The sequence below is a fragment of the Amphiura filiformis genome, chromosome 15 (genome assembly GCF_039555335.1).
Source record: "Amphiura filiformis chromosome 15, Afil_fr2py, whole genome shotgun sequence".
Classification (NCBI taxonomy): domain Eukaryota; kingdom Metazoa; phylum Echinodermata; class Ophiuroidea; order Amphilepidida; family Amphiuridae; genus Amphiura; species Amphiura filiformis.
In genome coordinates, this window is record NC_092642.1 from 58,069,832 (window position 1) to 58,084,112 (window position 14,281).

The 14,281-nt window shown below is 38.2% G+C and overlaps 2 protein-coding genes across 2 annotated transcripts in view; one reads left to right on the plus strand and one right to left on the minus strand.

The window, feature by feature from the left end:
- Positions 1 to 2,505, plus strand: part of LOC140171881 (endosomal/lysosomal proton channel TMEM175-like) — a 75,288-nt gene extending 72,783 nt beyond the window's left edge. The window contains exon 22 of the mRNA XM_072195223.1: positions 250 to 2,505. Coding sequence (XP_072051324.1) covers positions 250 to 311 — 62 coding nt within the window. The 3' untranslated portion in view covers positions 312 to 2,505. The remainder of the gene's footprint in view (positions 1 to 249) is intronic.
- A 1,128-nt stretch (positions 2,506 to 3,633) lies between these two features.
- Positions 3,634 to 14,281, minus strand: part of LOC140171063 (leucine-rich repeat serine/threonine-protein kinase 1-like) — a 37,636-nt gene continuing 26,988 nt past the window's right edge. Inside the window, 8 exon segments of the mRNA XM_072194238.1 lie at positions 3,634 to 4,466; positions 9,172 to 9,349; positions 9,434 to 9,747; positions 9,750 to 9,765; positions 10,378 to 10,602; positions 11,291 to 11,572; positions 12,267 to 12,416; positions 12,602 to 12,849. Of these exon segments, the coding sequence (XP_072050339.1) occupies positions 3,709 to 4,466; positions 9,172 to 9,349; positions 9,434 to 9,747; positions 9,750 to 9,765; positions 10,378 to 10,602; positions 11,291 to 11,572; positions 12,267 to 12,416; positions 12,602 to 12,849 (2,171 nt within the window). The 3' untranslated portion in view covers positions 3,634 to 3,708.

The following is a 14,281-nucleotide window of genomic DNA, read 5'->3' on the forward strand; positions in this document are numbered from 1 at the left end:
AAATTCCTTTCCGCACGTGATGTGTTGCTTGATCATATGATAAATGGCATATAACAAAGCCAACATAATTTTCTGGGAGTGTTTTTGACTAAAACATCTGCCGGACAAAACTAGCTAACGTCCAACTTACATGAGTTTCTGTTATCATGGTTATAATGTACAGTCGTGTCTTGTAGTAATTGCTCACAATGCAAAATAGTCATGTTAATAACACTTGTTATTTTTTTATTTCTGTTCTTTATATTTCAGTTCCATTAGAACAAAACATGGTGGTATCAGACGAGGCAACACTTGTAACTACAACAGGATGAGAGAAGATCTACTACAAAATAATGTTGCAAAAAACAACAAACAACATCAACCTGAAGGCGTGTATTGAAGAGCAGTCATGCTCGTTCAACTCCAACAAAATAAATTTTCATTGTCTAGATTAGAGGATTGATGAAACTTACACCTTGAAGGTTTGAATGGGTACGGGAACACAAAACATGGCCTTTCAAAAATTAATTAATGTATTGTGTTTTTTGAAATATGTGTCGTTTTATGAAGATGTTTCGTGCAGACACTTTTTACATCATAACTCAAGAAGCACAAGACCTACAAAAGTGTAACTGTGATAATTCAATTCTTCGTCAAGCCCGCCTCAAATCAACCTCAGCAAATTTTCACCAGAGGTCATTAATATTCACAAGATTCGATCAATTTAAACAGGTAACTACTATACTCCGATACGCTTTTTAAAGGAACATATTAGGGATTTTGCGTTAGACACAACATTAAAATGATGTGTCTAACGCAAAATCCCTAATATGTTCCTATTCAGTATCGAAGTTACGTAATGTTACTATGTCAACGGGATCACGCGCTAGAGTAATGAACCACGATCGATATGATCACCACATAAAGTATATGGCACTCGAAGGCATACCAAAGTAGCGTGATCCGGTAACCAAGAGAATTACGTAACCACTTCGATGCTGAATAGGTTGTGGTAAGAAATAAACACATCAAGCCGTTGTTGTCTCATATCCCTGGTTGTACACTTTAGTTGATGTATCTACAGTAAGGAAAAAAATTAAGGTACCAGTTATGTTCACCCCTTGCGTATCCTAAACAAAGACAGATTTGTCATAATTGGAACCAGCAGCTAATAGCTGAATCTTTTAGCTCGAATTTAAGACCTCATTTTTTGAAATTGTTCAAGAAATAAAGATATGACGATCCAAAAACCCAAGGAAGATGCCAATGTAAAAGTTGCAGTTTGCTACATTGTGTGCCCTATTGATTTGCACACAATGCGTTCACGAACAAGAGAACCAGCGCCGTGCTTCCATTGATAAACACATTAAAATTAGCGTCGTGCTTTCATTGATTAGAACACAAAAGTGCAACTTTTGATTTCGTTTCTTTACTAGGTTTTAGACCACCGTTTCTTTAATTTTCAACCAATTTCAACAAATGAGGTCTTATACATCAGAGCTAAAGAGTACGGGTATTGGCTGCTGGTTTTAATTTTGACACATTTCTCTTTATATAGGCTATACAGGGGTGAACACAACTGGTACCATAATTTTTTGGCTTACTGTATTTTAGTATTTAGAAGCAAAGATGATGTGTTTGTAACTAGAAAACGGTTTGCTTCATTATCAGTATTAATATATTCATTATAACATACCACCATCAAAAGATATAATACTTTTAGTTAGATGAATTGTATTCACTATATTTTTCATTGTTTGTTGGTTAACCAGCACACAATTCATCAAGAAGAAAACTTTTCAGACTTATATAAACAAGGATAATATACTTGTTACCTAATTCATTGGTAATGTGCGTTTCTGTTATATTTTCACGATATATGTATATATTTGTAAATTGCAGAAAATAGTATTTAATTAAGTGAAAGCAAGAATTCCGTTACTATGATTACATAATTTACTACTGCGTTGACAGTTGTTATTTTCTATTATTTTGTAGAATACCTTACCAAAACTAACACCCACCTCTGGCATACCAAAACTAGTAACATCCACCTCTATATTATATAAATAGGGAGGGCTGTTATTTTGTAAGGGTCAATGGGTGGAATTTATAGTGGAACTCGGGACATTTTAAAGTAACTTTATAATAAGGATGCTAAATATTTACTACCATGTGTAAAGCATTATTACATACCTTCAGTAAAACTTTCGTTAATATATTTATTAAAAGATATGGAGTTCCATTTGTACGCAAGTTGTTTAATATTTACCCTAATTCTTTCATTAGTTTCTTCTGTGTTAAACACATGAAACACTCAGGCAAATAAAAATTATCGTTGGTATTTTTGATAGAATTTATAAAAGCTCACACAAACTGCTCGGGATGTAAGGTACGATTACATACCATCTATTTTACAATGATACCTAGATTATTGTATCATATTTAGAGCCACGAATTATATTTTGTAAACAAAACGATTTCTTTTGTAGCTCTGTGTAAATAAAATTAAGAAATATAATAGTACTGGTCTATTTTGAATTCTTCCTGATGTCTTTTCTGAAGATTAAGATCTTGAAGGTGATCAAAAACAACATCAACAACAAAAACATATAAAATACGCGACAAATATGAAACCAATTAGATGCAGTCTGGCGGTACCGAACACAACTGTAGCAAAAATAAAAGACGTGTTTACTCTTCAAAATCTTTGGGATCACAACATAATATCGTTGTAATAACGCATAATGGCGAATAGCATTCAACTATAGACCCTTTTCCCTTCTTCCCATACTGCACTATTCCAGGGGGTATGACGTAGTCCATCAACCACATAGATGTTGTGCATCGGATGGTCTTGACAATTATATTGTCTTAATATGGGTATACTGACCATGTGGATTTTCGTAAAGGCCATCTATGTTACTAATTATGTATTTATTGAATACACGAGTGACAGTTACGGAGCGACGCAGAACATCTGTGTAAGAGATTATTGTTTACGTTTTATTTTCATCTCTTAAAAAATGAAACGGGCGCCGACCGTATATCACTGCGTGTCCCGTCATTAAGTTTTTCACCTCCAGGTCTATAAAACGTGCTGAAGGTTAGGTTTCAATAAGAGGAAACTTTTTTCCTGACGACCCCATGTCATAGAAATGTTGTTTTTTGCCCCCGAAAGGTATAAGCCACCATGCGTCATTATTCGTGATTCCTTTTTCCGATGACGGCACCAACCGAAATGTCCGTATTCCAAAATGTAATAGCTTGTAATGAACAGAACTCTGTACACCCCAGGAGGGATGATGTGTTTTGCGACACCCGACAGGCTGAAGTACCCCACTGGAATAGTGTATGATGGCAAATAGGGAAAAAGGTCTATAAACCTTCGCGTCCGCGGATTTGGATTTTGTCTCACTACAGAGGGCGACATCAATTTTTTTTACAGTTCAAGCCGTTTTTGTCTAAGTCACTGCTCCGTCGCGTACTCACGTGTTATGTAGGGACGGTATATAGTAATCTGTTATTCGGCATTTTACGAAAACTATCACGGCAGTCTATTGATATTGACCAAAAGAAAATAATAACCTTGAGAAACGTGATACACGGCTATTGCTAAGTTCCAAAGTACTGTATACATAATCTTTATGGTATTTTGTTAACAGTCACTCACAATACATGTTTGTGAATATGTTTTAGAATATCAAACATACGCTTGGTTAAGATATCTTAAGATATCAATGACTGCTTCACTTGACCAAACCAACGGAAACGTTCCAAACTCCACCTATCCCACACAACCAACCTATACTTTGAACTAAAGCCCTTCACCACTGAACTATCACCTTTGACCTCTTGACACGCTACCAGTTTATCATCTCCAATAAGAGCAATATACCTGACTGGACCTTCCGTTTCGCCTTCAACAAGTGACCTGATATTTGATGCTCGGTTTCCAAGTGAAAAGACACCAACTACCTGTCCATAGTTGCTTTCACTCACATCAACGATCAGGATCTTCCCATTGGCTGTCCCAACCCACACAAGAGAATCTGTCACTCGCAAGCAAGTTACATATGGTACTACGTCTTCATCATCCTTTTCAAGATCATCCCCTATACTCCCCTGGTTTGGATTACCCATCGCCTCTAACTTATCCTCGGCAACGTCTAATCTATCTCCAATCTGTTCATGACCTTTGAACTCTAACCGTTTGACACATCGTCTGCTAGCGATATCAATCTGAACTATCTGACTTGTGTAGTCTGCTTTCAGACTATCCATGACATGGCACCACATGAATCCCGAATGAGATGCTATATGTGTTATAACCGCGCTTGTGTTTACAACTACATTGAATTGATGGGTAACATTTTGGGACTTAAAATCATATTCTTTCCCTAGGTTTGATACGATAATAGTGTTACCGCAAGAAAACCACAGCTGAGTGTCGTCTGCAACCAGTTGCATATTGCGACATGGAGCTTCTTGTTGAGAATGGAGAGTGATCTTTTGGTAGAGTATGGATTGCCAGTTACCGTTGTGGTCTTGCTCGTATATTTGAATCCGATTACGCGGATAGCCAATGATGAGACGACCTCGGCTTGATTGCTGTTCGGGATTCTGAAAAGGCAATAATTGATATTTTATTTTAGCCTACTTCAATGATAACACTGTGTATATCATCTGGGATTTGACCAATTAGTAGATAATTAAATCTGGTCAACCAGAAAAACTCACTTTTTGGTCAGATGGAATCACCGACGTTTCGGCCAAAACCTTTGTCCTTCAGCTGGGTGGATGATTTAGGGTCATCCGAGGTCAATCGATGAGGAAGTTGCTTGATGAGCCGATCAGGAGCGGGGGCGATAGAGTTAATCTGTCACATGGTTGGGATCGGGTCATCAAGCAACTTCCTCATCGATTGACCTCGGAAGGCCAAAGGTTTTGGCCGAAACGTCGGTGATTCCATCTGACCAAAAAGTGAGTTTTTCTGGTTGACCAGATTTAATTATCTACTAAACTACTTCAATGATGTTATTGAATTTATTGTGCGTCAATCGCTCTAATGTGAGGACGTAAGCATTCTTCAGGATAACAGTGGAACTCATGATTAGTACCATATAATACATTCATGTCACAGTTACCGTCAGGGTTATATAGCTACACCGGTCGGGACTAACCCAGAGGAGGCTTAAAGGCATTCCTACAATGCACTATGATTGGGAAATTTGATCAATATAACCTAATTTTAAGGGCAAAGTCCCCATTGCCACACACACAAAATGGTAATTTTAAAACTGCAGCCAACAAGCTAATAGTTGAGACTTAGGACTGATATTTGATTTTCTTACAGGAAACATTCATATTGTCCCATTGCATTAATTTTATTCCTAAGTCTCGATGTTATGAATGTTAAATAATAGGATGAAAACACCAGATATTTGCACACAATTCAAATGCAAGGCATGATCAACTGTACCACATGTCTACAAAAGCCAGACATACAAGGTCAGAAACCCCATTGTGTTGTGGGAATGTCTTTAAACATCCTCTGGGACTAACCGGCACGGACCGGCACTAAGAAAAAAAAAGGTTTTTTTTTATTTAAATTTTTGGGCTAATTTGTTTTTTTTAACGAGTTTCACAGTTAATTTGAAAGAAATGTAGAAAAAATACGAAAAAATTACAGTTTGTTATCCTTAATATGTAAACCATTAACTAATGTTTACCTATTCATCTATCAAATATTATAGATGCATTGGTTTTCCATGCATTTATAATGTGATAGATGAAGAGGTAAACACAAGTTAATGGTTTCCATATTAAGGATAACAAACTGCATTTTTTTTGTAATTTTTTTCCAAATGTTTTTCAAATTCGCTGTGAATAATTCTAGCGCTTCAGAATAGGTCCAGTGGTTCTTCAAAGTCGCCGAAAACTCTGAAAAAAGAAAGATTTATTTTTGTACCTATCCGACCCTACACTCATAGAAATTGTTCGTTGGTATTACTCAGTAAGTTGATGTAAGTCGTTGCGTCAACTTGCCAACGCGTACAATTTTGAGTAATAAACGCTGACTCGATATCATTATGTTGGTCGCACTCATTTGCACTTACTTTATTGAGTTGTTACAACTCAGAAAATGAAACTAGGTCAGCATAATTTTCTAGAGGTGTGCTATAGTATACACAATTTTGCACTGATTGCAAAAATAAATATTTGAATACTGCTAATTGTGCAGGAAATGATCCAATTACGTGAATTAAGTAACAAAGTACCAAATTGGAATAACTCAAAACAATAAGTACCAGTAACTTAATATGAACGAGTTACATCCACTTACATGTTGAGTTACAATAATTCAACTAATTGGTTCTTTGAACCTTGTTTATTTTTCTAAGTTTCCTGAACTTGAATTCAGAAGTTGGCATTACTTAAAAAGTTGACGCAACGAATTACATCAACTTTTTAAGTAATGCCAACAAAGTTGATTAGTTGACGGAACTTTTCAGCTTTTTCAGCATTTTTAAGTTCGGATAACTTAAATGAATTTTGTTTTGGCAACTTTTACACTATTTTTGATTTGTCCAAACTTACTCCTTTTGAATTGCGCCAACAAGTCGTTTCTATGAGTGTATAATCTGTTGAGCCCTAATAAAAAGGTTAAAAAAATAGGGGGTATATATATCAATTGCTGGCATCTTGAAATACATGACTCGCATCATCGCACGTGACTCACCTGATTCAGAGGTTGATAACACATGGATTCAACAGGGTCCATTGTCGGTATCTTCCCTTGAAGATGGAATGCAGGAGTCGCAGCTTTTCTTTCATTTCGGATTTTTTCATAAATGTGAAGTGCCCGACCCTTGTAAGATAAATAAAAACCATGGTGTGGATTTACATTATATTTCTCTTAGAGGGTGTGCTTTAACATCCTTACGTACCGCATGCGGCTTATTGGAACCATACCGTACACCCGCGACGAAGGCAGAAGGCGAATATATCTGAAGTTTAGGATACCTTCCTAATTGTTCCCGATTATGCTACCCAGGGCAGTGTAGTCACGGTGTAGCCAAACGTACGCATCCCAATTGGCTATGGGCGTCAATCCTCCCCCACTTTTCAGTAAAATTACCCATTTTTTGTTCTTTTCATACAATTCATGCCGATTGGCCCCCACACACCCCAAGCCGGATTGGCGCTAATGCATAGCGCATGTGGCTGCGGTCACGACCCATACATACATACATATACATACAAAGTATTTATGACACACTGTTTCATAGAGATCACAGCGTGTGTGATGATACACTATTATAATAAATAACAAAACAAAAATAAAAGCAAGCAAATAATATGGAACAAAAGAAAATCATTGTGTGAAAAGGTGTGTTTTGAGTCCTTTCTTAAACATTTGAAGTGATGCCACAGAACGCAGAGCAGGTGGGAAAGTGTTCCACAACCGAGGAGCAACATATGCGAACGATCTGTCGGCAGCAGATTGAAGAGTGCGAGGTGTGTAAGTTTGTTCAGTGAGTCTGGTAGTGTCAGTTGAAGATCGTAAGCCAGTTCGTGCAGGTGAGTACAGAGACAAGTTGCAGGCAAGGTATGATTGAGCAAAGCCATTTAGGCACTTGAAAACAATGACAAGGATTTTAAATGTTATTCTGTTCTTGATAGTACGCCAGTGGAGCTCTTTGATGAACGGTGTTGCATGATCACGCTTCTTTGCACAGAAAATTAGTTTTGCCGCCCAATTTTGCAGTCTCTGAAGTCTCGCGATGTCAGTTGCGTTTGCTCCAAGTAGAACTGCATTTGCATAGTCGAGACGAGAAAGAATTAACGACCTAACGATGTGGTGGCATGTGTCTCTGTCTAAGAATCGGCGTACACGTGTTATGTTACGAAGATGGTAAGTGACATTACTACACAAGCTTGTAATGTGGGTTGACATGGAAAGCTGACCATCAAAGAGGACACCCAGATTGCGAACAGTGTCAGAGGGAATGATAACATTGTTATCAATTTGAAGATGGATATTTGATGGTAACTTGCGCCTATTGTGTGGTGAAACAGCGATAAAAAAAAACTCCGTTTTGTTATCGACCCATGGTTTTACAACGTGGCACAGCAGCCACTATGTATAGGGAGGTTGATACCGTATATCTTAAGATATATCTTAGGATGTATTTGTCGAATCTCGCGCCAGATCTGAGTTGACATTTGCTGTTAGTACCTCAAACATTTCAAGAGAAGATTAGACATTGCAAACTTCTTAAAGCTATTTGAAATTTAATTTAATTGTCTTTTTTCCTAATTGTATATCTATAGTACCCCAAATTGACTTATTTCAATACTATTCAGTTTGCAGCATGGAGTGTTTTAAATATGGTTTAACATTACCGTGATTTCCCGAAATTTAAATTCAAAATACAAAATGGAAATTCAACGATGCATTTATTGAAATAAACTCCTCAACTTAAAGTTTTTTCAAGAATCTAATTTATATCTCAGATTATTTGTGACATGTTCGTGTTGCTTATCAATGAACAGCTAATTTATTCCCCTTTACAATGACACCATTTTTGAAACGGTCACCTTTTCCACGGCTGAGTACACGTCTTGTGAATGTAGTGGGGTCTCAAACAGAATGTGCCAAATTGACCATTATTCTTTGCAGCAAGCTGCAATCCCATATCTTCGCAGTCTGGGACCTAATGACAACGCTCGCCCCCACAGAGCCAAGGTAATCAACGACTACAGAATATGGGAGGATAGAGAATGAAATGGACTGCCATCAGCCCAGACCTCAATCCGATTGAACACTTGTGGGACCAGCTTGGTCGTGCTGTGCGCGCCAGAGTTGCCAATGCAACCACATTGAATGACCTGTGACGGATTCTGGTTGAAACGCGTGACCAGGTTGGTAAGCAGCATGAGGAGGTGCCAGGCTGTTGTGGCTGCGTATGGATTCCACCAACTATTGAGGTTAGTGACTGGTGTTGTTTACAAGACGTGTACTCAGCCGTGAAAAAGGTGATTGTTTCAAATGTGGTGTCATTGTAACGGGAAATAAATTAGCTGTCCATTGAGTGTTGAAAATATGACTTTGTATCACATAATACACACACGTTAATCTATTAGTTCTTGTTAAATTACTTCTTAGCGACTAGGGTACATTTGTACTCACCATAGTTTCAAGTACGTGAATATTGTCGTGTACATGAGCCGATATCACGTTAGTTGTATCGGCCTCGGGCAGTTCTACAGGCATGATTCGCTTCTGTGTGGATACTTTCTCAAAATCAAACTGATGATATCTGACAAACTTTCGGCTTCTTCGAGACCAAATTTGAAGCATGTGCTGAAAAAATCAACATGATCCATTGTCAGCAATCGATACTTTAGTTCGTCGCTTTCGACCGGAGTTATTCAACATTATTCTTACCTTATCCGGAAACATTCCAAGCACTGATGTTTCCTGAAACCTCTTGTCCTTCTCCAGCGGAACCACCTTCCGAAAACACAGCATGCTTGCATCATTGAGAGCTGCAATGACCTGTTTCTCACCAGGTCTATCTTTTGGTTGGTCTTGCCAACAATCCTCCATTAAGATCTCAAGACTGGGCAGTGATGGAACCAGCCTGTAGCCACAGAAGTTGAAATCTGGTCTGATGCCTCTGATTGTAGCTGTCATTCGTTCACTCCTTTCCAAGTCGTCGTAGGGCCATTTACCACAGAGTATATGGTATAAGACCAAAAAAAAAAAAACCAATCAGCCTGGATAGCAGGAAAGTAATCAACAAATAAGATTGAAACTACTAGCACTGTCTCATTTTAAAAAAAAATATGTGTGATTATTCTCAGGAAAAAATTTACCTCGTATTACTTCCTGAAAAAGCGAATGCATTTTAATCCATCAGAAACAACAGCCTTTGTATCGGGACACTGAATAAGAATTCCCAATTTCTTATTTCTCGACCCAAGGGCTAAGAGCAAAAGCGTACAATTGATTTGTTGCGTCTTCATTATGTTCCTTTCTGGTTTTATCTTCATACAGGCAAGCATGCTTATTGTAAGCGAAACTGTCTAAGTGAGTAGAAATTTTGGATTTAATTTACTTTACAATCCTGATGAATCTGTTTCCAAATGTGTTTCAGAGTCCAGATAGATTATGGGCTTCACTGTGTGGCTAAGGTAATTATGAACGAGATCAGAGCGCACCCAGCCCTGCTATGCAGGTTATATACCAGAAAATCAGAAGTGGGACTACTTCTTTGATGTAGGCCATCTGAACAACTGCCTTATTAAAGTCACTCAAAATATCAAATTACATTGCAATTAGGGATTGATGCTTTGAAATGTTATATTTTCTCGCATTATTCACAATACCTTGTTGTCAAAAATGTCATGTTTCAGGATTTCTGGAGCACAAAATCCTGGCGGTCCCGCATCACCAAATCCTCCTATTCCAATAAGCTGTCTGGAAATACCATAATCCGTTAGCTTGACATTGATTGGATCGTTGGAGTCTAATGAAAACACTAGAGCATTGTCGGTCTTCAGATCACAGTAGATTAGCTCGTTGCTATGGAGATATGACACCGCCGACGCCATCTAGATAGGTTAAAGATGATGATACATGATGACAAACTACAAAATATAATATTTTGCAGTAAACCTTTTGGCGAGTGCGTACTACGGCGATGCTGTAAAGTCAGAGCTAACAACGCGTACGGCGCAAATTTCCTTAATAAAATTCCACTCGGCAACAGCAGATCGCCTCAGCAGCCAATCAGAGACAATTTTGTTTCAACACAGTAAATATATACGCGATGTATACTTAAAATATGCTCTCGTCAAAGGTTTACAGCAAACTATTATAATCCTTACGTAAAGCACTTGCTAGTAAAGGAAAGTGTCCAGTTACTTTTAAGTAAATGAGCCTTAAAAGGCTTATTTGCATATCGATGTTACATTTCCAGTTAAACCGCAACCTGAAAGAGGGGGAATATTATCTGTTTCATCTATTTTAAAACATACGTAAGCTTTGCGTTTTTGTCGGTTAATACATCGCTCATTTTAACAGAGTCTACTTCAAGTTCAGATTTTCTGTTTCATTTTAAATTGGTCGTATTGCATGACAATTCATTCTTTTTCTGTTTTAGCCTTGTTTTTGCTTTTACGTTTCATTAAAAGGCCCTATTGGTGAGCCCAAAAGGGACAGATGCGGATGAACACACACCTAGATAGAATGGGATGAAAAACCTTATGTACGAGTTTCTTTCTCGGTTGGCACATCTACCTGAACAACTATCTTGTACGTCAAAAACCGATCCAGCACTGTGTCATGGATTGTTGTAGATCCAACATGGCGATTTTTGAAATCAGACATCTTCTTTTCCAGTACAGAGCTGAGATCACCTTCTGGTGCAAATTCCATTGCAAACGCCAGGTGTTGAATACATGCCCATTTCATTTGAACTATGTGCATATGCTGTAAGTTGGACATCATGGCGACCTCACTGCGAAATTGGCCAAAGTTTTCTATCAGTGTGAATGCTTCGAATCTGTCCAAAGCAGAACTCTGCAAAACAAGACAAAGCACGATACTCAGTAGACTCTCAGTTGTACTCAGGTGTCAAATAATTCCTGGCCGCGAGCTGATCTACTCGAGATTTAGACCAAAACCCAAATCTAATTCTCGGCACTACCTCTTATTTCAAAAATGGTAGTAGTTTAACCCTTGTCTTTGCTGATGTTATTTTTGGTCACACACTTTACTAAGATCCAGTTTGAAGTCACCTTCTCGTACGTAAGAGCAAAACTAAATACCAATGGGTTCACCCCAACCCCTTGCCCTCATCAGTTTGATCTTCCAGTACCCCTAAACCCCGGGTAACATGGTGAGGTGGTGGATAAATCATGTATGATATTGCACCAGGAATACATGGATTAGTGACCTTGATGAAAGACGCGGGTTAAAATAATGCCTTTAGCATAACACGTGTAGTGGACTCTCACCTGTGATGATTAGATAGAGTTCCTCTTGTGTGACTCATTACGCCATTTGGACCTTACGCTAGAGCAAATTGGGTATCTCATCATGTCACTGGAGATGAAATATCCCATTGGGAGCACTAAAATGTCATAGTCATTGAAACATGGAAAAACATGGCAAATTTTAAGAAAAGAAGCAACGTAAATGATGAACACTGGAGAGGGCACCCTAACAGACAAAAAAGTTACCGGTTCAATTTGTTTAGTCTTGCGCATTTTACCTTATCAGTGAATTGTCCTGTAGATAGCAGCGTCTTGACGGCTACATTGTCACCTTTGTGTGTAGCTCTGTATACTTCACCAAAACCACCTTTGCCGAGGCGATTATCGTCGGTAAACTTCACATGTGGAAGCTCAGCTTTTACGAGAACCTGGACCTGACAAATAACAGATGATTCGGTTAATGCTGAACTGAAAATGAGTCAAATGAGGTATACAGTTCATGAATACAATTGTAATCGATGTATATCTTTTCCATGTTCTATGCGCACGATTCACAAGTAGAGGTCATGTATTTCATAAACTGAGATTGCTTGCATTAAAATATAGTAGTTACCTGAAGATCATTCAAGAAAATATCTGGAACCAATGACGTCAAGGGGATGTCTATCTTGGTAAATTCACATACAATGTGGTGTTGTCCGCTGTATGTAGCTGCTATTGTGAGCTCTTCTACTTTATAGTAGTGCGTTTTTGACGACCTGGGGATACTTGACGTGTCGGCACATGCAGGACATGGGATAAGACGCTCCACTTTAGAATTGTCTTCGTCATAACTCGACTGCTGCATGCTTTGCGATAGGCCTGTAGTATTCAAAAGAATCAATAATTATTGTTTAATCAGCACCAGGGTTGGAATACCACATTACTCTCTAAATGTAAAAGAGTGAATTTCCACTCTTTCAAGGAGTTGAACGAAGGACAACCCGTTTTTGAGTGGAAACACTCTATAAAATAGACGAAAGTACATTTTCTCTAGGCAATATTCACTCTTGAGAGTACACAGAATACTTTTTTAAAATCCCTTTAGAGTGATTTTTTTCCACTAAAAAAGGGGTTGTCTTCCATTTCACTCTCTCACTCTTTTTTCCACTCTTTCCACTCGGTGTATATTTAGAGAGTACTGAATCAGAGTGTCCATTCTCTTCTGATTCTTAGATTTTAATTTAACTCATGGAATCACTGAATCACGTGTGCATCATGAATAAACTTGAATGTCAAAGATGCTCTAGCTCTAATCTCTACTATTATTTGCATCAACTAAAATGCAACCGAAGCAGCCATTTTTAAATGACATTTTTGAACACTAAAATAATATAGTTATTGTAATACATATTTGCTAGAACATCTAAACATCCCTTGCAGGTGCCAACATGGCGGAAAGTACGTTTTGAATTTGGCTCTCAAAACCCCATCCGTTTTTCATAAAAATGCAGTGGCGGCGGAAGCGAAGTGTTACGTGTAATCCGATTATCACCATGTCAACTGGATCACGCTTTTGAATTCTGCACCACGATCGAAATGATCGCAACACAAAGTCTATGGCATGTATTACCAATTCCAAAAGGTGCGTGATCCTGTAACCAAGGAGTTATGTAACCACTTCGCTGGCGAATTGACATAATGGTGGGGGTGGAGGATATTTTTGGGACATCATTCACAACGGTATTCAGCGGAGGACGGTGAATGGCTGGTATAGGCTACTGGTTATTGATGCTAATCCTATTACTTTACGCTTCGTTATTCCGAAGGATCATTACTCCGAAGGGTCTTTGTTCCGAAGGTTCTTTATTCTGAAGGGCTATTACTGTGAAGGTTCGTTATTTCGAAGGGTCAATACTCTGAATTTAGAACAAGGTTTGTTACTCCAAAGGGTCATTACTCCGAATTTTGGAGTAATGACCCTTCAGAGTAACATGTCTTTGGAGTATTAATTCTTCGGAATAACGATCCTTGCTGTAAATTCGGAGTAATGACCCTTCAGAGTAATCAACCTTCGTAATAACAACCCTTCGGAATAACGGTCCTTCGGAATAACGATCTGAACTATTCCCGCTGTGGTATGGTTCGTAAACCTCAAACCAGCCTGTCTATCATGATTTCATATGTGTCAACGCGGACTCTCACTTCCGCGCCGTTTGTGAACCAGCGCTAAAACCCTTTGTATTGTATAATTTGAAGACAATAACGACAGCAATCAGCCTCGTAAAAAATAAACTTCATGATTTCCTTGAGT